Source organism: Sorex fumeus, unplaced genomic scaffold (assembly GCF_029834395.1).
Source record: "Sorex fumeus unplaced genomic scaffold, SorFum_2.1 ptg000061l, whole genome shotgun sequence".
NCBI lineage: Eukaryota > Metazoa > Chordata > Mammalia > Eulipotyphla > Soricidae > Sorex > Sorex fumeus.
This window is the reverse complement of record NW_026606118.1, coordinates 12,383,961-12,407,804: the sequence shown is the minus strand read 5'-3', so window position 1 is coordinate 12,407,804 and position 23,844 is coordinate 12,383,961. Positions and strand designations below refer to the sequence as shown.

Sequence of the window (23,844 nt, the reverse complement as noted above, 5' to 3'; positions counted from 1 at the left end):
ATAGCACAGTGGGTAGGGCATTTGTCTTGCACGCGACCCACCCGGGTTCGATTCCCAGCATCCCATATGGTCCCCTGAGCACCGCCAGGAGTGATTCCTGAGTGCAGAGCCAGGAGTAACCCCTGTGCATTGCTGGGTGTGACCCAAAAAGCAAAAAAAAAAAATCAGAATATTGGGGCTGGAAATGTGCTTAAGCAGTAAAGCACTTGTCCTCCCTATGTGAAACCCTGAATTCAATTTCTAGTGCAGTAAATACAAAGCAAAACAAGACAATACTAAACACCAAAAACCCAGAATCAGGACGTCGGAGGACAGTCATCTTGGTCTTGTAGCTGGCGAAGGACAGGCGGGTGTTACGAATACTTTTCCCGGCTTCTGCTGCATCTGCCAGCACTTCTGCTCTTCTCTCTAGAGAAATTCTAGAGAGTGCTTTATGTACATCAGTGGTGTGTGAGTGTGTGTGTGTGTGTGTGTGTGTGTGTGTGTGTGTGTGTGTGTGTTTGGGCTACACCTGGTAGTGCTCTGGGGTCACTCCTGGTAGTGTGGGGGAACATATACACTGCTGGGATATACCAAGTCTATGTAAATCTTATAGCAACACTTGCTTCCTGACCTTCACTGGTTATGATTACAGTTAAATATGCTGAGACACTGCGATAAGGTGGTTTAGACAGTAATAATATTTACTTTTCTTCTCATTGAAAAGAAGCATAAAAGTAGACATTTTTACCTCAAAATTTTTAAAAAATCGAATCACAGTGAGATACACAGTTATAAAATTATCATGATTGAGTTCAGCCATACAACGTTCCAGCACCTGTCCCTATACCAGTGTACATTTCCCACCATCCATGTCCCCAGTTTCCCTTCTCCCACCCTCTTCCAGTCTGTCTCTGTGGCAGGCACTTTCATCCTCTGTCTCTGTCTGTCTCTGTATCTCTCTGTCTCTGTCTTTGTCTCTATCTCTGTCTGTATGTCTGTCTTTCTCTCTCTCCCCCTCTTTTTGGGCATTATGGTTTGCAAGACGGATACTGAAAGGTTATCATGTATATCCCTTTACCTCCGTTCAGCATGGAGTTCTTCTCCAGAGTGATCATTTCCAACTATCATTAACATAGTGATAGCATAGCATAGTGCCCTTCTATATCCTCACTGTCCCCCATCCCACTCCCATTGTGGCAAGTTTCCCATTATGGACTAGTCCTCCTGGCACTCATTTTGGAAGTAGACATTCTGTGCTTTTAGTAGGAGATTGTTGTGGTCATCAGCAAAACTGGGTTGTTCCTAGTTTTTTTTTATCAACCTGCAAAAGTTTTCATCCTAAAAATGTCATCTAGGGGCTGGAGCAATAGCACAGCGGGTAGGACATTTGCCTTGCACGCGACCAACCCAGGTTCGATTCCCAGCATCCCATATGGTCCCCTGAGCACTGCCAGGGGTAATTTTTGAGTGCAGAGCCAGGAGTAACCCCTGTGCATTGCTCGGTGTGACCCAAAAAGCAAAAAAAAATGTCATCTAGTTGTCCTAGTGTCACATTAGACACGGAGCTGGAGGAAAGGTGCACCACTATGTATAGCACTTCCCAGGAATAATACTTCTCATCTCCAGTGGACGCTTGTTTGGGGAATTAAGAAAGAAAGGAAGAATAGATATTTGATGCAAGCTTTTGGCTCTCAGTCTGTAAATGTGGGGCTATCTTAGTAGGACACTGTGCCAAAACCAGCAATCAGACAACCCCAAACAAGTAGAGAGCCATTAACTTCACGGTGGTCTTTACAGGAAATACCAAAGATAATACCATTCATCAACTATCAGCAGCCATCTCTCCTACTTTTCATCACTCTTGGTAAGCCTTGAAAGACAGTCGCTCCCAAATTCCTTTCCCTCTCCAGAACTTTCTCCAACCCTGCCAGTTCACCATTTTTTTGGTACTTTTTCTTTTTTTTTTCTTTTGTTTTGTTTTTGGGCCACACTTGGTGATGCTTAGGGGTTACTCCTGGCGGTACACTCAGGAATTATTCAGGAGACCATATGGAGTGTCAGGGATTGAACCTGGGTTGGCTGCATGCAAGGCAATTGCCCAACCTGCTGTACCATCACTCCAGCCCTGCATCTTTTCTTCTTAACCTATCCTGTTGGACTTTTATATCAATCCTTTGCTTCCCTGAGCTCTCACACTTTGAATATCATTAACAAGTTCTAGCCATTAACCAACACCTTCTTGGTTGTCTGCTATAAGATACTCTGGTGAAATCTCTTTAGGAGGTTTCACTGTGGTTCCCTTTAGGAGGACACAGTGTCTATTTGGGTTATTGGAAGACTCTTACTTTTCAAAGTTTGCAAAGTGTCTGCAGTCTGTGCCCAGATGCTACGGGAGAGCATTTCTCCCCTGCAGCTTCTTTGAAAACCCTCCAGGGGAAGAATTTAGATCATCCGAGACAACCAGGAGATCATATTTTGAAAGTGAGTTACTATCAATTCAGGGTTTTTGGCCCTTTACCATGAGAGAGAATAGTTTGTTGGATTTTGAAATGCTTTCCTCTTAGGAAGCAGACCACCAGGTACAGTGTCACCAGAGTCAGGGGAACATCTGGGTACCCTCGTGGGGTCTGGGGACCATTGTTGGTTATGATCTGTTTTGTCCCAGTAAAATGGGGGTGGGGTGGAGGGTGGGCACCGACTTTTGATAAACTCTCAGAAACTTTTCTGAGGACAAGGAAAGCCACTTGCCAGCTTACTTGCCGGAAGTTTGTGTTTGGTTGGACAGAGAAGATTGAGTCCATGCGGAGCTCCGACGTCTGGCTCCCAGGATAGAGCTTGGCTGGGAGCTTCAGTTTCTCCAACAGGAATTCAGACAGCCCCTAGGACTGCGATAAAATCTTCTATTTTTCATAAATTCTTGGCTATAATTCTTCTCATTAGGACTTGATTTATGTGCTACTGGCGTTCCAAAGATGTCTTCGTTGCCTTTGGTAGAGGGCCATTGTAACTGCTTTTTCCAATCTGAGCTGAAAAGCTGCATGTATCTCCTCTTCTGTTAGTTGAACGTTTTGAATTCAACAAACTCTCCAAGCAAGTTCCCACTTTGCCGCATATTTTCTCTGTAGCATCAAGAGTTTGAACATGAAGGAAATGTCTTTGTTTTAAAGGGAAAACTCCTTTGAAATTGGTATTTCCCCCCATGTATCTAGTGTCCCTAATTTGTAAAGGGTTTGATAATCTGTAGAACATATTATGTAGAGCATATGTTCATATAAAGTCACCCAGTTTCACAGCTCACTTCCACAACCTATCAACACAGCAAGAACACAGGAAACCCAATGGGGAAGGTGTGTAGGCATACATACATGTTAAAGATGTTAATGGCTAGAACTTGTTAATGATATGGCGTATATGTATTGATCATACCTGGAAAATTTCCTGTCCTAACTTTTTGTTTTAAAAATACTTAATATCTAAAAAAATTGTGAGAATAGTGTGAAAAACATCTTTTACTCTTTACAGGTTATAGTGTAAAAGAATTGACCAATTGCTCTATTTTGACTAATGTGGTTTATTTCTGTTGTAGACATGGCAATATTTTATCTTCACTAATGACTAGGTATCTTTTAAGAACAAGAACTTTCTTCTATGTGCTATTTAACTTTTTAAAAAATTTAGGTACTAGGGTTTACAATATTATTACCCCTGTGGTGTATTCGATATGCCCAAAACAATAACAAGTCTCACAATGGAGATGTTACTGGTTCCTGCTCGAGCAAATTGATGAACAAAGGGAGGACAGTGCTGCTGCTGCTGCTGCTGCTGCTACTACTACTACTACTACTACTACTACTACTTTTTATGGATGTTATTCCAATACTATACCTACCACCCAAGAACCTGCATTCCTCCACCAATGTCCCAAGAATCCTCCCATTTGACCTCCATCCCATTGTAAGCTTAGTTCCATAGACAAAATCTTCAGTTTCAATGACTTTGATCATTTGTTGTTCTCTAACTATGCTTATTTTTTAATCTCCTATTTCAATCTCATATTGGGATGGATATCTCTTTTTTAAGATATGGAGGTGGTGATACCTACACACTTATAGGCATGTAACACTAAAGTCCCAGTATTCCACAAAACACTGAAACAATGATAAATTGATAAAGTAATCTCCCCCCTTGTGTCTCTTTTTACAGGTACATATATAAAGTATTAAAGAATTACAATTATAAATAATTGGGCTGGAGCAATAGCAAGTGGTGCGGCGTTTGCCTTGTACGTGGCCGGCTGGGCCGACCCATGTTTGATTCTTCTGCCCCTCTCGGAGAACCTGGCAAGCTACTGAGAGTATCTCGCCCGCCTGGCAAGCTCCCTGTGACATATTTGATATGCCAAACACAGTAACAACAAGTCTCACAATGGAGGTTTTACTGGGCCTGTTCAAGCAAATCAATGAACAATGGGAGGACAGTGCAGTACAGTGCAGTGTGTAATTAATACATTTAAGATTTACATAAAATATATAAATCCTGTATATGCAAAATTAGTAAGAGTGAAGAGAGTTAAGAAAAATTTTAAGGGGAGAATCTTTGAGAAAGTGCATATTGCCTTTATATTAGGAGATGTTATATTATAGATACTGCGTATGTGTCTGCATTATAAAGGATTGTAATAAAAATCTCTATGAATGTAAAAATCTCTATGAATGTGAATCAAATGCAAACATTTGATCAGATATATAATATTTGTTATAAATGAAATGCTACTTTTTTATTGTGAATGTATAAAATCTCTTAGCAGGATAGGAGTAAACAAGCCTTTCTTATGTTAGTAAGAAATGCAGCCATAAGTCCAATGAACGAATGCCAAAATCAATGTCAAGAGCATTTAAAGAAGTTTCTTTAGTGCTTCTTGCAAGACTGATTTCAAGGCTACAAATTTCCCAAGCTGTTGCCTGTCCTTGTAGCTCTGTCTTGTTTATCCAAATCTGAGTGATACTCTAGCTGGAGTATTCTTGCTGACATGTTTAGTTCGTTGGATTTTTATACAATATCCCTCCATTCTCTCCTGGCTTGTGTAGTCTCATTTGATAGATCTGCTGTGAATCTTAAGGACTTTCCTTTGGGTGTAAATTTCATTTTTGAGCTTACTGCATTCAGTATTCTGTCTCTGTATTTGGATTTTGTCATTCTGAGCACAGTGTGTCTTGGAGTTTTCCTGTTTGAGTCTAATTTTGCTGGAACCAATTTGGCCTCTTGGATCTGGTTGCCTATATTCCTCCACTCTGGGAAATTCTTATCATTTAACCATTGTTTCTTCATCAAGTTTACCTTCCTATTCTTCAGGAACTCTAATGATTCTTATATTGTTCCTCTTGAATTCATGCCATAGTCCTGTAGTATGCTATTCATTTCTTTTCAGGCTATTTTCCAACTTCTGTCGTTTTCTAGAAATTTCTTTTTCTTATTTCGATGCTTCGTAGTCTTTTTCTCAGCTACTGTAAATATGCTGCTCAGAGCTTCTATTGAGGTTTTTTTCTTACCATCACTTACATAGTCTTAGTTTCTTGTAGTTTTCTCATTTCAGCACGCATACTTTCTGGTGCTTTGTTGATTACCTGTGCCATTGTTCTTTGAACTCATTAAACATCCTCACAATGGTGTCACTGAAGTCATTGAGGATTTGCTGAGGTAGTTGGTGCTGATTGAGTCTTCTGTGTTATTGTTTTTGCTCATTGAGCGTGGCAGGCTTCTAAAGGTCTTCCTTATTGATTTCCTGTGCTCCTGCTGTGCTTATAAGGTGTGGAAGTGAGCTATGAAACCGGGCTAGTTGAAATGGTTGAGATCTGGCCTCTTTGCTATTGTTTAATCACTACACATATTCACCAACATTGAGACAGTGCTCTAATATCTTGGTATCGAATGTGTAGTCCATATTCAAATAGGAGTTGAGAGAACTTGGATTCTATAAATGATCTTTAAGGTCAGTCCCTGTACTGCACTCAGTAAGTTGTCATTTACTTGTCGCAAGTGCTTACTCCGTGGGAATCATGTCATTGGTTTAAAGTTGAAGCAGAATCTCTTTTTTTCCCTTAATTTTTATTAGTGAAACACCATGAGGTACAGTTGTAGACTTGCAAATTTTTGTGCTTGGGTTTCAGTTATACAATGATCGAGTACCCATCCCTCCACCAGTGCCCATTCTCCACCACCACTGATCCCAGTATCCCTCCCACCCCCACCTCACCCCCCCATCCCACCCACCCTGCCTCTGTGGCAGGGCATTCCCTTTTGTTCTCTCTCTCCTTCTGGGTGCTGTGGTTTGCATGAGTGGCAGTCATGTTCGGTCTATAGTCTACTTTCAGCAGAAGTAGAGTCTCCTCCCTGACTACTGTTGGCATCTTGTCTCCTGAAAATTACCTAAGCTGTGTGTGTTCTTACATCTTCTTGATTGCAAGTCCCATGGCCTCTCTTGGTTCTCCAAGGGATTTATTATCTCCTGTATGGAACCAGTTCAAAATGTTAGAACATGTGTAGGAAGTCTGCTATTAAATCCCTCACCCTCTGGAAAGGAATTTATTAATTAAATAAATGCATTAAGAACTTATTTGTGCTTGTAAATAGAAGGTAAATAGAAGTTTCCGGCTTTAGTATTTGACTCAGACTTCCTCATGTTAGTGAGCTCACTGTAGCAGAGAAAACAAATTTCCCTTTTATTTTTCTTGGCTCTTGAATGCGACAGCTCCTGTATTAAAGAACAGTTTAATAAGAGAAAAAATGATTCTGTATATAAAGGAAATGCAAAGATATGAGGGTAAAAGCAAGTCGGGTCACTGAAGCTTATATGTCCTCATGAGCTGAGAAATGGGATGGGGGGTTGGGGTCTTAAACGGGGAGAAGGAGAATTCACAGACTGAAGACAGTAGATGTTTGGTAGTTAATCAGTCAGATAAAAAAAAATCAGCACTGAAACAAGGCCCTTATGTAAACTTTTTTAGATAGTTAAGGGAGAGGTATATTTCTTTCTTTCTTCCTTCCTTCCTTCCTTCCTTTCTTTCTTTCTTTCTTTCTTTCTTTCTTTCTTTCTTTCTTTCTTTCTTTTTTTCCTGCTTTTTGGGTCACACCCAGGTTACTCTGCCTCTGCGCTCAGGAATTACTCCTCGTGGTGCTTTGGGAACCATATGAGATGCCGAGGATTGAACCTGGGCCAGCCGTTTACAAGACAAATGCCCTACCCGCTGTACTATTTCTCTGGCACCAGGGAGAGTACATTTCTTAATTTAATATTATTTTTTAAATTTCATGGGTCTTGATTGCCTTTACCACAAGACAATTCAGTTTCCCAAGGGGCATGTTTTAGAGATGCACTCACTCTATCTACTCGACACACTAGTCAATTTGGTTTTCCATCTCCCAAAGAGTCACATTTCTTCAGCATCATGTCATAATTCTAATCATAACCATTTTTTACCAGCGCTCTGATTTCTAGCCTAGATGAGGATGATTTGTCCTCCACGTACCATACTTCTGAAATTCAATTACACTCAATGAAATTCACTTCAGCTAGAGAAGAGTTTTACTATCTGGCTGTAGTCTCCAAGTATAACCTACAGCACAACCCTCTCCAAATCCTTTGTTGTAAAGAATTAGCAGCTCAGCAACTAAAGGGTATTTTTCAGGTTTATTATCATTACTAAAAAAAAAAAGTGAAAGAAAATACAAAGAAGGATTTTATTTACCAGGAGTGGAAATCACCTGATCACCTGACATCCCGTTACCCATTGATTTGCTCGAGCGGATGCCAGTAACGTCTCCATTTGTCCCTGTCGCGTGCTAGTGTAGCCCAGTGGAGTGGAAATAAATTTTTGTTTTGCTTTGTTTTTTGGGTCACACCCGGCAATTCTCAGGGGTTACTCCTGGCTTTGCACTCAGGAATCACTCCGGGTGGACCATATGGGATACTAGGAATCAAACCCGGGTTGGCTGCATGCAAGGCAAACGCCCTACCCTCTGTACTATTGCTCCAGCCCTGGAGTGGAAATAAATTTTTTAAAATTTGTAAACCTTAATCTTTAAATTACAAAGCTACAAGCTATTCATGATTAAGTTTCAGGTGTACAGTGTTCCAACTCCAGTCCCTCTACCAGCGTTCACCTCCCTCCACCAATGTCTCCAGTTTCCCTCCCTCTTTCCCCTTCACCACAATCTGTTGCTATGGCAGCCACTTTTTAAAAAAATTTTTTTATTAGTGAGACAGCATGAGGTACAGTTGTAGACTTACAAATTTTTGTGCGTGGGTTTCAATTATACAATGATCAAATACCCATCCCTCCACCAGTGCCCATTTCCCACCACCACAGATCCCAGTATCCCTCCCACCCCCCATCCCCCCATGCCACCCTGCCTCTGTGGCAGGGCATTCCCTTTTGTTCTCTCTCTCTCCTATTGGGTGTTGTGGTTTGCAAAAGAGGCAATGGGTGACAATCATGTTTGGTCTACAGTCTACTTTCGGCATGCTTCTCCCATCCTGGGATGATCCTCCCAACACCCTTTATTTGGTGCTCCCTTCTCTATCTGAGCTTCCTTTTCCCCTAGCATGTGTGGTTGGCCTCCAAGCCATGGAGTAAAATTCCTAGTACCAATCTCGGCCTTTCTTGGGTGTTAGTCTCCTATTTTGTTACTTTATGTTCCCCAGATGAATGCAATCTTTCTATGTCTATCCTTTTCTTTCTGAGTCATTTCGCTTAACATAATACTTTCCATGTAGTACCACGTGTATGTAAATTTCATGACTTCATCTTTTCTAACAGCTACATAGTACTCCATTGTGTAAATGCACCAAAGTTTCTTTAACCAGTCATCTGTTCTTGGGCACTCGGTTTTTTTCCAGATTCTGGCTATTGTAAAGAGTGCTTCAATGAACAAGTGCAGACGTCACTTCGACTATACTTTTTTGCCTCTCTGGGATATATTCCCAGGAGAGGTATTGCTGGGTCAAATGGGAGCTCAATTTCTAATTTTTTGAGAATCGTCCATACTGTATTCCAAAAGGGCTGAACCAGTCGGCATTCCCACCAGCATTGAAGGAGGGTCCCTTTCTTGCCACATCTGTGCCAGCACCGGTTGCTTTTGTTCTTGTGGATATGGGCCAGTCTCTGTGGTGTGACATGATATCTCATTGTAGTTTTGATCTGCATCTCCCTGATGATTAATGATGTGGAGCATTTTCTCATGTGCCTTTTAGCCATTTGGATTTCTTCTTTGAGAAAGTTTCTATTCATTTCATCTCCCCATTTTTTGATGGGGTTGGATGTTTTCTTCTTGTGGAGTTCAACCAGTACTTTGTATATCCTTGATATCAACCCCTTGTTGGATGTGTATTTGGCGAATATCCTTTCCCATTCTGTAGACTGTCTTTGATTTTGGTCACTGTTTCTTTTGAGGATGGCAGGCGCTTTTTTCTTCTTTTTTCTCTTTTAGGTACCTTGGTTTACAATATTGTTACTGATAGGGTATCAAACATACCACTTTATCTTTTTTTAGTGAGCAGTCCTTGCCCAGAGTGATCACACAAGAGTAGAAATATTTTTAAGCCTCTCTCTCTGTTTCTCTTTCTTTCTTACTTCTTTGCCAACCACCACCCACACCACCTCATAATTCTCTCTTTTACCACCTGAGATAGGTGAGTATGGTGGAGCAGTACTGAGAAGATAATCACTTAATCACTTAACTTCCTGTTCGTCGTCGATTTGCTCGAGCGGGCGCCAGTAACGTCTCCATTTGTCCCTGTCGTGTGCTAGTGTAGCCCAATGGCATCTGTTCGCTCTGGGAACATGAAGGGCCTCAAACTGATCATTCATGATCTTGACGAAGAAGTCTGACCATCTGGTACATGGGCGGCCACGCGGTCTTTTGACATCCCGTGGAATCCAGTCGGTAACAGCTCTAGTCCAGCGGTCGTCTTTAAATCTCATTACGTGACCAGCCCATCTGATTTTCGACACCTTGGCAAATGAGACAGCGTCCCTGATTCTTGATCATCGACGGATGTCAGAACTCCGGATTCTTTCTCTCATTTGAGTGAAGCGTGATATTCCAAGCATAGCTCTTTCTATTCTTCTTTGGGAGACCTGAATAGCGTTCTCATCTTGTTTGCGTAGGGCCCAGGTCTCTGAGGCATATGTTAATGCAGGAAGAACAGTGGAATCAAAGAGATGTGCCCGGAGCCGGAGGTTCTTCGTCCTCTTAGCTATTTCTTTGACGTTCCTGAAGGCATTCCAAGCCGCTCTCTTCCTCCTGCGCAGCTCGGGTGCCAGGTCATTTGTCATGTTGACCTCTCGACCTAGGTACACATAGCTGTTGCATTCGGAGATGGTTGTTCCGTTGAGAGTGAATGGGGCATCAGGAACGAGGCTGTTTCTCATAAACATTGTCTTCGTAAGATTCAGCTGTAGTCCTACCTTTCCACACTCACGGTCAAAGTCGGCCAGCATTTGTGCCGCTTGGCTGATGTTTGGTGTTATTAAAACAATGTCATCAGCAAAGCGGAGGTGGTGTAGTTGCCGACCATCTATCTTCACTCCCATTCCTTCCCATTCCAGTCGTCGCATGATGATGTTCTCTCTTGACATCAATGATTACTTCTTTGTAGAATGGTGAGATCCTGGTATTGAATCCACAATACAGCTCACGGAGGATCCTGATGTATTGACTTTGAATGCCCTGTTTGGCTAGGGCCTCGATGACCGCTTCAGTCTCAACAGAATCAAAGATCTCCTTTAAATCAATGAACATTAGACAGAGCAGCATCTTGAATTCCCGAGAAACCTCAATGAGCTTGGTTATCATGTGGATATGGTCGATGGTGCTGAATCCTTTACGGAACCCGGCTTGCTCGCATGGTTGTCCTTCATCTAGTGTTCTGCCAATCCTATTTAGGATGACTCAAGTGAACAACTTGTAGATGACAGACAATAGGCAGATCGGGCGATAGTTGCCCAACAATAATATTGATCGTGTTAAAAAGAGAAAGTTTTAAAAGAAATAGAAGAATCATGAGAATAGAGATGGAGGATCTTTGGTACTTTGGTGATAGTGTAGGTGAAGTAACTTTTAATATCAACACTAATTGTAACCATATTCTTTTATTTTTTCTCTCTTTTTAAAAATTTTGTATTAGTGAAACACCATGAGGTATAGTTGTAGACTTACAGGTTGTTGTGCTTGGGTTTTGGTTATACAATGATCGAGTACCCATCCCTCCACCAGTGCCCATTCTCCACCACCACCAGTCCCAGTATCCCTCCCATTCCCCCTTCCCCCCATCCCACCCTACCTCTGTGGAAGGGCATTCCCTTTTGTTCTCTCTCTCCTTTTGGGTCCTGTGGTTTGCAAAAGAGGCATTGAGTGGCAATCATGTTTGATCTATAGTCTACTTTTAGCATAACCATATTATTTTAAGCGCTCGTGCATGTGCACGTTCAACCAGTACTTGTGTGTGTGCGCACACACACAAGTTTCTGCAGCTTAGGTGATATGAATTAATTATTTTGTTTCTCTCTCAGCTCTTTATCATGTAAATTAAGTTAGTCTCTCAGACGTTCTTTCTCCCTGAGTTCTCCTGAAACAGGTCTAAACAATAGAATTGGACTAAAACACAATTCGAGATTCGCATCCCCCTCTCTTTGGGAAAAGGGTGGGCAAAAAGGAGGGGAGAAGATATCAATCATTTAATATTTAGTATAGTTGATTAGTTTATTACTGGTTTTGCCATATCGAATATGCCACGGATAGCTTGCCAGGCTCTGCCGTGCGGGTGGAATACTCTTGGTAGTTTGCCAGGCTCGCTGAGAGGGATAGAGGCTTTTGGGGCTGCCTCTAATTGCCCTTGTAGGTGTTTCCATGGTTCAAACCATATTTGAACCCTATCAAATATGGTGCAGCAATGGAATATGGGTATTAAGTGTCTTATGATGTGTGGCGTGGCCGCTTTGCAGCCGTGTGGTCCAGAAAGCATCCTGGAGTATGGTGGCGGCTGGGTAGTGGAGGTCATTTTAATTTTTTTAACATATATGTTTTAGATTTTCAACATTGAAAACCTTGAATTAGACTTTTTTATTTTGAAAAGAAGAACTTGACTAATCCTTGCCTGAACTGGTAGAAAGGAAGACCAGAAGTGTATTCAAACACTCTCCTGGATTTATTTGCTTATACTTTTCATACATCCTTATTTACTTCAAAGATAAGAATTTTGATGCTTAATGGTGGAGTGAAGATCACACTGATGGTAGGATTAATATCGAATGCCGAAAGCAAATGTATTATGAACATGTATAAACCATGGTGTTTAAATAAAGCTAGGAAGGAAATAATGAATTTCAATGTTTTTGATTGGCTTCTTTGTAAAAGTTCTTTTGAATAACAAAAATTTTAATACATTATTTATATACCCCAAATCTAAATCCTTTAAAGGTAGAGTTTAATGGTGCTTAGTGTATTTGCAGAGTGGAATAACACGGCCACTATCTTATTTCTGACCATTTTCATCACCCTCATAAGAATCCAGGTATACATTAGCATCCTAGCCCTGTATTCTTCCCTCACTAGGCTCTGACCTTTTCTGGATCTTTACAGAATGGGAATAGACATTCCAGAAGTAGGAGCAGACACTAAGAAATACTTCTTTCCCTTGGCATGATGTTTTCTTGGTTCATTTCTTTTGAAGGAGGTTTCAGTGCATTAATTCTGCTTATCACCAAATAATATTCCATTGTACCCTATTTTATAGATCTGCTCATCAACTGATACATGTTTTCACTTTTTGGTTATTATGAAAATGTGCCTTGAACATTTTTATGTAGAAAGTTTTACATAATCGCGTATTTTCATTTCCCTCTCTTTCTCTTGTTTTTGGGTCACACTTGGCAGTGCTCAGGGATTACTCCTGGCTCTGTGCTCAGAGGTCATTTCTGGTCAGCTTGGGGAACCATATAGTGGTATGGAGTTTGAATTCAGGTCAGCTATGTGCAAGACAAGCACCCTAATCACAGTGTTATCTCTTTAGTTTCTCCTCATTTCTCTTGGCTAGATATACCTAGTAGTGGAATTACTGGGCTGTAAATGAATTCTATGTCTGACATTTTGAAAACTGCCAGACTTTCCACAGAAACTTCTTTCTTTTGCATTCTCAACAGCAATAACACATGAGTTCTGTCCCCCACGTCATAACTAGCACTTGCTTTTTTCTTCCCTTCCCTTCCCTTCCCTTCCCTTCCCTTCCCTTCCCTTCCCTTCCCTTCCCTTCCCTTCCCTTCCCTTCCCTTCCCTTCCCTTCCCTTCATTTTCTTTTCTCTTTGTTTTTGGGATCCTCTTTACTCAGTGGTCAGGAAATTCTCCTGGTGCTGCTTGGGAGTTAATTTATGGTGGTACTGTGTGTGTGTGTGTTTGTGTGTGTGTTTGTGTGTGAAACCATGCCAGTGATCAAACCTGCAAACCTGGGCCTCTCACATGCTAAGCAAGAGTACTCATGCTCTGCATGCAGAATGTGGAGTAATTATCTGTGCTGAGCTAATAAAATGCACTTCAAACTCTAGGATGCTATGTGCTTTGGCTTTAAGATCCTAATAGCATTCCTTAGGGAGCCACCCTCTTTTCTTTGACAACAGTAGAGTGTGGTGCCTACTCCTCACTCTCACACTCATTGGTCAGGTCAGAAGACATCGCTTCTGAAATAGTGCTCCCTTCACTTGACAGGTTACTTTTAGGTGGGACTTTCTTATGGTTAAATCATGGGAGGTATTTTGTTCTTTTTACTGTGTCTATATTAGGGATGACCTATTCAGAGGGGTAAAAAGTACAAATAGCTATGGCGTCTGGAACTCATTAGAGTCTCTCTGAAAGTAATAGATCTTGTGGGGTTATTTTGTTTACTTGTTTATAGGTCACCCAGCTGGCTATGGTCAGGAGTTACTCTTAGCTCTGAACTCTCAGGACTTACTCCTGACAGTAATCAGGGGACCATATGGGATGGCAGGGATTAAACCTGGGTTGGCCACATGTAAGGCAAGCATCCTACATTCTACTCTCCAGTCTCTGGCAGCAGACTTTATTTTTAATATTTTATCCCACAATCATGCCACCCCCCTCCTCTTTTTCTTCCTCCTCCTCTTCCTTCTGCTCTTTATCTTCCTCTTCCTCCTTTTTCTTCTACCTTCTCCTTCTCTTTGTCTTCCTCCTCCTTCTCCTTTTCCTCTTCCTATTCTTTCTCCTTCTTACTCTTCTTCTGATTTCTCCTCCTCCTCCTCCTCCTCCTCCTCCTCCTCCTCCACCACCACCTCCTCCTCCTCTTCTTCCTCCTCCTTCTCATCCTCTTCCTCCAGTGGTGCTCAGGGCTAACTCATGACTCTGCGAACAAGTATCACTCCTGGTGTTGCTCAGGGATCAAACCTAGGAAAATTGTGCAAGGCAAGCACCCTACTTGCTGTTTTATTGTTGTGTCCTTCCATCTTTTTTCATTTTTCTTTTTTCTCAAAATCTCATTAGCTTTCCCTATAAGGGAATTTAGGTGATTCACCAACTTGAATTATCTTGAGATGTTTGTCCAGCATATATGCTTGGTAAAATATGTTTATGGGTAAATATGGTATGCGTTCCATTTATTTTATACAAAGTTGTTAAGAGACTGTCATTGACTTCTACTTTGTCTTCTTGATCCACTTTTTCAACATAAACACAAAAGGATCCATCAGTATTCTCTTGACTCCTTAGATTAAAACTTTGGAACAGACCAAAGCCATTGAAGACCTGAATAAATGCAAAGACAAGCTGGAGAAGATGAAGGAGAAAGCTGAGAAGAAGCTGTTATCAGTGAAGTCAGAGTTGAATAGCACCGAGCATGAGGCAAAGGAGGATAAAGAGAAGGCCAGGAAGATGATGCAAGGGGTCAACAGTGAAATGAAGACCCTGAAAAAATCTCTGGAAGAAGCAGAAAAGAGAGAAAAGCAGGTGAGGAGACATCAGGTGAATAAAATCTTATTCAGGGCAAATAAGGACAATTTGCATACCTGACAATTATTCATACTTCTTTATTGACAATTTCTAAAATGTTCTCTTCCTTTCGACCTAACTGCATGTTCTCTAGCATTCTTTTGGCTTGAAAATCACTACAGTGATTTATTCAAATAAAAAATTCACATATTTTATGGTGTAAACTGTAGGAAATAAAAGGTATTCATTTGTTTGTTTTGTTTTTGGGCCACATGTCGGGCAATGTTCAGGGGTTGCTTCTGGCTCTGGACTCAGGATTTACTCCTGGTGGTGCTTGGGGAAACATATGGGTTGCCAGGGATCGAACCTGGGTCAGCCGCATGAAAGTCAGGTGCCCTACTTACTGTTCTATCTCTTTAACTCCCTAGAAGAGGAGGCATTCTTTTTTTATTTTTTTATTAGTGAAACACCATGAGATACAGTTGTAGACTTACAAATTTTTGTGCTTGGGTTTCAGTTATACAGTGATCAAGTACCCATCCCACATCCAGTGCCCATTCTCCACCCCTACCAATCCCAGTATCCCTCCCCCCCCATCCCACCATCCCACCCTGCCTCTGTGGCAGGGTACTCCCTTTTGTTCTCTCTCTCCTTTTGGGTGCTGTGGTTTGCAAAAGAGGCATTGGGTGGCACTCATGTTTGGTCTATAGTCTACTTTCAGCATGCATCTTCCATCCTGGGCAGATCTTCCCAGCACCCTTTATTTGGTGCTCCCTTCTCTATCTGAGCTGTCTTTACCCCTGGAGTGTGCGGCTGGCAAGAGGAGGCATTCTTTTATTTTTTTATTTTTTTATTTTTTTATTTTTTTTTATTAGTGACACACCATGAGGTACAGTTGTAGATTTACAAATCTTTGTGCTTGGGTTTCGGTCATACAATGATCAAATACCCATCCCTCCACCAGTGCCCATTTCCCCCCACCTCCCCTCCCACACTGCCTCTGTAGCAGGGCATTCCCCTTTGTTCTCTCTCTCCTTTTGGGTATTGTGGTCTGCAAAAGAGGCATTGAGTGGCAGACATGTTCAGTCCATAGTCTACTTTCAACATGCATTTCCCCTCCTGGGAGGATCCTAAGAGGAGGCATTCTTATCAAAGCCATAGCACACTGGTGGAAAACCAGGCTCTGGGATTGTTCGCTGAGTTCCCTACCGTTTGCATAGTTCCAGATCTGCTGACTTTCATCAGGGCATTGATCTCTGGAGGGCAATACTATCTCTGGGCCAGATCACTTGCAGGGAATTGTGTCAAATCTCAAACAGTGGCACTGAGACTTGATGGTCAACCAAGTCCAGATGGAAACCATAAAACGGTACTCATTGGCCTTCTGGTGGTTATCTGGTGAGCTCATCAGGAGGTCAGGCATAAAAATTTTGTCCGGGTATCTTGACCCCCTTGCTTTCAGTTTTTCATCTCACCCTTTCTCAAACTCAAAAGGGCACAGAGAGGACTCTCATCTTCAGATTCCCGCCCCCCCCCCCCCTTCAACTGTATCTGGTCTGGCTCATGTGTCAGACTGGGTTGAGGAAGATCAAACTAGAAGAGTCAGCATTCTTGAAGGGAACTCTTTCAGGATTAAGAGCTCTGGTTCTATTCAAAAGGGCAGAAAAATGGAGGGAAATGTTTTCCTCAGAGAGATGAGGTGGAAGAGAGCGCTGTGTTGGGGCTGCAGCGATAGCACAGCAGGTAGGGCGTTTGTCTTGCACTCAGCCAACCCAGGTTCGATTCCCAGAGTCCCATATGGGCCCCTGAGCACCACCAGGAGTAATTCCTGAGTTCATGAACCAGGAGTAACCCCTGTGCATTGCTGGGTGTGACCCATAAAGCAAAAAGAAAAAAAAAAGAGAAAAAAGAGCACCGTGTTTCCTAGGTGGCACTCAGAACAGCAAGGAAGCTCATGAGCAGACAGTGGGAATGTGCAGACCCTGAATCACCTGGGCATAATGACTGTCTTCATAATAGATCACAAATTTTTAAAAAATTTATTTTATAAAATAGATTACAATGTTTGACTATGTTTAATATTCAAACACCAATCCCACCACCATACACCTTCCCACCACCATATTTAGGGTTTTTTCCATCCCATATCCCAATCCCTGCCCTCAAACAGAACCAAAATAATATAATATTTCCCTCTAAGGGGCTGGAGTGATAGCACAGTGGGTAGGGTGTTTGCCTTGCAAGCAGCCAACATGGCCGACCCGAGTTCGATTCCTCCGCCCCTCTCGGAGAGCCCGGCAAGCTACCTAGAGTATCTCGCCCACACAGCAAAGCCTGGCAAGTTCCCTGTGACGTATTCTATATGCCAAACACAGTAACAACAAGTCTCACGATGGAGACATTACTGGGCCCACTCGAGAAAATCGATGAACAACGGGAGGACCGTGACCGTGACCGTGACCATTCCCTCTAAGGTCGGTGGCCTCCTACTTTGATTTCCATCAAAAGTGGTGCGGTACTATTGGAGTATGGTTAGGCTGTGTGCTATGAAATGTCACACAGCTGCAGGAAAAGGTTCATTTGTGGGTGAGTCTGGGCCCTAGCATGTAGGGAGCGGCCTTGAGCATGGTGGCGATTGAGTTCTGAAGGATTTTGGCTGCCAGGTGGGATCCCTTGGGGTGGGGAAGGATCTCACCCGTCCCCACTCTGGGGCACCCCGAGTGAAACAGCCTCACATATTTTTTATTTATATTTATTTATTTATTTATTTGCTTTTTTGGGTCACACCCAGCAATGCACAGGGGTTACTCCTGGCTCTGCACTCAGGAATTAATCCTGGCCGTGCTTGGGGTGACCCTATGGCATGCTGGGAATCGAACCCGGGTAGGCTGCATGCAAGGCAAATGCCCTACCTGCTGTGCTATCTCTCCAGCCCCGTGATAGTGATTTTTAAATTTTATTTTATCGAATCATCGTGAGATACAGTTACAAGCTTTCATGTTTGGGTTACAATCACACAATGACCAAACACCCATCCCTCCACCAGTGCACATTCCCCACCACCAATATCCCCAGAATATCCCCTCTTTCCCACCCTACTCCTGCCTCCATGGCAGACAATTTCCCACATACTCTTTCTCTACTTTTGGATGTTATGGTTCGCAACACAGATACTGAGAAGCCATCACTTTCGGTTCTTTATCTATTTTCTCTGTTTCTACTTTATCCAGAAGAATTTGAAGCATCATGGGGCACACTGAAACCATTGTCCTGAGCCTATCTCTACCTCTGGAGTTTCCTTTTAGAGTGGACAAAGTGGTCCCAGAGCATCCTGAGTGATGGATTTTGAGAGGCCAGCTGTATGATCTTGTCATCATTTAAAAATCCTCTTTTTGTTTTTGTTTTTGATTTTGGGTCACACTCAGCAGTGCTCAGGACTTACTCCTGGCTCTGTACTCATAGTTCACTCCTGGTAGGACTTGGAAGAAATTATGGGGTGCAGGAATTCAACCTGGACCGACCAGCCACATGCAAGACAAATGTACTATTGCTCCAGCCCCCAAAGTCCTCTTATTTTTGTTTGCTTAACATTCTTGCATTTTGTGCTTCTTTATTTTAAGAGATTCATTCCAAGTAAAAATTCCACCACATAGATGCTTATTATACACACAGATCACACCAACTCATTTTATTTTTTGCTAGTGCCGATGGTTGAATCAAGGTCTCACGTATTCCAGGCAAATTCTCTATTGTGGAACCACAATCCTTGTCCACTTGGTAACTTTGTTAAGAACTCCTAGTACACAGAGCACTTACAGAATTATCATTTCATTTGATCTTGTATCACGAGGTCCAGTTCTAAAGTTCTAACTTCCCTTGAAGTAGAGAGGTTTCACTTACAGCTCCAGCCAAATGCATGAATCACGGTGTGAATGTATTTGGTGGAGGGAATCCACACGGCAACAGTATAATCACACAGTTGAATTGGCAATAGAAGGGGGAAATCTTACCAATATCCTATTTGGTAAGATTCAGGAGACTGAACTCAGCTGGGGCCCAACTGTGATCCAGAGAGCTTCCTGTTGACTGTCCTATTCAAGGAGAAAGTGGGACACTTCTTAGGTGAATGTCTTCAGGGACTTCTGTCAAAACCCAGAGGATGCACCAGGACCACCGTGGGGAGTCTAGAAGCATTTCATTGGCTTAATTTGGCATCTATATTAAGTACAATCTGATGTCCATTATCAGGACTACCTCCTTTAATGAAGTTTAGTTAGGACCTCTCAGCAGAACCAGAACTTTTTGTTTGTTTTTTGGCCACTTTTCCAGAGGTGCTGAGAGGTTGTTCCCTGGTGAGACTGGGTTGAATCTGGGGTTTTTGTGCTCCAATCCTTTCAGCTCTTTCTCCAGCCCTCATTGTCAAGTTTAAAAAATTTTTTAAAAAAATTTTTATTAGTGAAACACCATGAGGTACAGTTGTAGACATACAAATTTTTGTGCTTGGGTTTCAATTATACAACGATCAAGTACCCATCCCTCCACCAGTGCCCATTTTTCACCACAACGGATCTCAATATCCATGGCTTTTTTTTTCCCCACTAAAAAACATTTTATTTTATTTTTTTTCCAGACTTACACATTTTTGTGCTTGGGTTTCAATTATACAATTATCAAACACCCATCCCTCCACCAGTACGCATTTCCCACCACCACGGATTCCAGTATCCCTCCCACCCCCCAGCCCCCATCCCACCCTGCCTCTGTGGCAGGGAATTTCCCTCTCTCTCCTTTTGAGTGCTGTGGTTTGCAAAAGAGGAATTGAGTGGCAATCATGTTTAGTCGATAGTCTACTTTCAGCATGCTTCTCCCATCCTGGGAGGATCCTCCCAACACCCTTTGTTTGGTGTTCCCTTCTCTTTCTGAGCTCCCTTTTCCCCTAACATGTGTGGTTGGCCTCCAGGTCATTGAGTAAAATTCCTGGTACTAATCTCTGCCATTCTTGGGTGTTAGTTTCCTATTTAAAAAAATTTTTTTTAATGAATCACCATGAGGTACAGTAACAGACTTACAAACTTCCGTTCTTATGTTTCAGTTATACAATGATTCAGTACCCATCCCTCCACAAGTGCCCATTATCCACCACCAGTGATCCCAGTATCCCTCCCACCATCCCCAAAGACAAGTTTTAAATTTTACTTTGTCTTTTATATGCCTGTCAGTTTCATTTATTGGCACTTGGTTGCTTTTTTTAAATAAATAACTTAAGTTTCTCTTTCTCACCTCTTTCTCCCTCCCTCTCTCCCTCTTTTTCTCTCTCTTTACCTCTCTCTATCCCCATTGCCAGCACGTCTTGATCAGTTAGGAGTATTGCAATGTATAGTACCGATAACAGATCTGAATATCAGAATAGCCTCAAACCTGAAAAATGAGAAAATGGAGTCTGAGTGAGTTGGTCTCATTCCTGTTACTCAACTGGGAGTTTTGACAGGATAGCCAATGCCACATTATTGACTCCTATGTGGTTGTGAAATTGCTGAAGTTTGGTCCCTGGAAGGACTTCAGAGTGAATTTAGTAATGTAGCATTCTTACTTTGTTAATTAGAGCTCAAAGGTTAAAGAGAACAAGTTATTTGCTGTCCTCACACCACCTGGACTTGTGGCTTAGATTTTCCATGGGCTTTTGTTGTTGCATTTGACATAGCAGTAGGCAGTATTACTTTTTAAAAACTTGTTTACATATGCATATATGCTCTCATATTTACATTATGGGTATCAATTCTCTCAGTTAATGTTTCTGTTTGCCATTTCAGCTGGTAGACTTCAAGGAGGTGGTTTCTCAGATGCTGGGCTTGAACGTGACGAGCCTGGCTCTTCCAGACTATGAAATCATCAAATGTCTTGAGCGACTGATCCATTCGCATCAACATCACTTTGTCACCTGTGCCTGCCTCCATGATGGGACCACGGGGGTAGACAGGCACCTCAAAGACCATTTAAAACTTCTCAATTGAACATTGTTTCTCTTGGGAAAGATGACACTAAGAGATGGGAAATGATTCTCAGTTCCAGAAATTCCCCATATATTTGAAATTGGATCCATGTGTGACTGTTGTGCATATTGATGGTAGAGCGAGAATTCATCAATGAAAAAAATTTTTAAAAAGATCTCAAAGGTGCCAGCTCTAGGTGTATGCTTGGCACTAAACACACCTAATATTTCATTTGCTGGCAGTTAGGGACCCAGAACAATTCTACCCGACTGCATTTCTAGATCGGGAAATAGCAGTAAAGAATTTATATTTATGGGTATCAATTATGAGTTAGGGGCTTTACAACCCAATTTAATTCTCAGAATAACCACATGGAGAAACTTTAATGTTTTTATTTTACAGCCTCTCTGTGGCTCAGAGAGAAAGTGTTACTGATTCACGATTGCAGCTGGTAGTTGATGGAAACCAGAATGAAAACCATGTTGGCTCTGCCTTCAAGGCCCCGCCTTGTTAGCGAGGGGGCAGCTCTGTCACTGTTCCTGATCTGGTGGATATCACCTAGAGAAAGGATGAAAAACAGCCAGACAATTAGGGATTGAAGCCCAACAGTGACTGAGATCTATGAGTGTAAGCTTTCTGATCTCTTCAAAAAACATTGGACCTAATAATTTGGATAAAACATAGGTCTGATGTCCCACAAAACCTAAACCCACAGCAAACCAAACCCTAGTGGTTTTAAATCTTGCTTCTGAGTTGCACACGGTGGTGATTTTTGAACTCTATCTCTTTGAGTTGTTTCTCCACTTCCTCTGGTGATAGTTTTAATGATTGAACAATCCAAGCTCTGTACTTTCATTAAAAGCTTCACCTGTAAAGATGAAGAAATCCGATGTCATTTCATTCACTACTATCAAATGCAATCAGGGTACTCTCAGGATCAGGATTTGATTATGAATAGCTACCACTTCTCTTAAAAAATTTCTGTTTCATAGATATTTTTCAGAAACTGTCTTCTTTTCTGAGGGCAAGCATGTTACTCTTTAAGGCGATTATCTCATTTTTGCCAGGTGGTGTTGGATAACACTGGGTTGTATTTGCTGCTCCCACAGGGAGCTTACAGTTGATTGAGCCACTCCTACAACAGTGCAACCGAGGCATAACTAATAATTCTATATTGCTTTTCTCTTTCCTTTATGTAATATGTATGGTTTATTTATCCACTTATCTATTTTTTATATAGACACAGGGAGAAAATTGATGATATGCTATATAACATGGGAGGGGAGTTAATTGACTCCAAAACAATATTTATTCCTGGGCATTCGTATTTACTTGACTTAAGCCTCAGTTGCCCTTAGATGCTAGCACTCTAAGAACAGGGTCCCGACGAGGGACTGATGGACCCAGGGCAAGCTGTGAGCTACCCTGGCATCAAAATGGGCCAGGACAAATGACATAATAAATACTTAACTATAAGTTAAGAGCACAGTCATGGACAAACTCTGTCATGACCTAAAGGAGGTAACTAAATAAGGACCCTGCTGGAGTTAGGAAGACTAACCTGGTCTGAGAATTTGGTCTGGAATATATAGTGAGATGTCCCCAGGAAGAACCAAATTTTAAGCTCAATATGTCTCTTACTGTGCTCATACAAAATGACATTGCTAGAAATATTAGAAGTAAATTTACTATGGCTATTTAAATAGATTACTAGTTGAGGAAAGAAGAAAAAATATGCTTTGTAGATCAGGGGAAAAATGCACTGACATCTAATTAAAGTGTATGTGTGTGTTGGGGGAGGATGGTGAGGATGGATTATAACCAAATAGGAAGAAGAAATGAGAACTCCAAAAGAAAGGAAGTGAGTGTGATGGGCACAGATTGTGAGAGATAGATAACACATGAGGAGCGTTCCCAGGGCTCTCCACTGGGATTGGGTCAATGCTGTCTGGATTCTTGCGCCTGGCAACAGTCAGAGCATGAAGCAGCTACCAAGTAAACACACCCCCCAGGCTGCAGACATGAACGCAGAGGGCGAGAGAGGCAGCTAGCAGTGCTACGGTTTCCAGAGGCGCCAATGCAAGTTGCTGCCACTCTGAACTCAGACCCGAGTGAAGGAAGTGTCATCGTTGGATGGGATTGCCCAGTGACCCCTGCTTCCACCAAATCCTAGAGAGTGGTCATCGGGATGAAGTGGTATTCATAGTTTATCTTCGCTTTCCTTTTCCAACTGCAATCTCTAATAAACTTGATTACTTTTATTTGCAAGTTTACTTTGGGTTTTATTCCAAAATAACTTTTAACAGTCTCACTTTGTCTTGAACTAAAAAGCACCTACCATGATGTTTTCACCACCTTAGGACTAAGGATGTAAGCTCAGTGGTGGAGTCCGGTCCTTGCTTGTGTGAGAGGTTGAGTTTGATCCCCAGTACCTCCCAGCCTGGTCCCAGGCACCACTCTCATCACCATCACCAGTACTATAAACTTACCATGGAGCCATTAACATTGTTTCCCCGCCCCCTACCTCTGAGTTCCGTTTTGAATTTTTTTTAACTGAATTACCACGAGTTACATGGTTACATGATGGTGGATCATGTAACTTGTTCATGATTGGGTTTCAGTCAGATAGTCACACAATGTTCCAACACCTATCCCTTCACCAGTGCACACTTCCTGCCATCAATATCCCCATTTTTCCTCCCACCACCACCCTCCTCAACCTGTCTTTGTAGCAGGTACTTTTCTTCTCTGTCGCTGTCTCTGTCTTTCTCTTTCCTTTTGGGCATTATGGTTTGCAATACAGATAATTAATGGTTATCATGTATGTCCCTTTACCTCCTTTCAGCTCTCAGTTCTTGTCCAGAGTGATTATTTTCAACTA

General features: G+C 42.0%; 1 protein-coding gene across 1 annotated transcript in view; it reads left to right on the top strand.

Annotated features, from left to right (window-relative positions):
- Positions 1–21,122, top strand: part of CCDC170 (coiled-coil domain containing 170) — a 123,349-nt gene extending 102,227 nt beyond the window's left edge. Inside the window, exons 10-11 of the mRNA XM_056126319.1 lie at positions 14,755–14,991; positions 20,784–21,122. Coding sequence (XP_055982294.1) covers positions 14,755–14,991; positions 20,784–20,984 — 438 coding nt within the window. The 3' untranslated portion in view covers positions 20,985–21,122. The remainder of the gene's footprint in view (positions 1–14,754; positions 14,992–20,783) is intronic.
- The last annotated feature ends 2,722 nt before the right edge of the window (positions 21,123–23,844 follow it).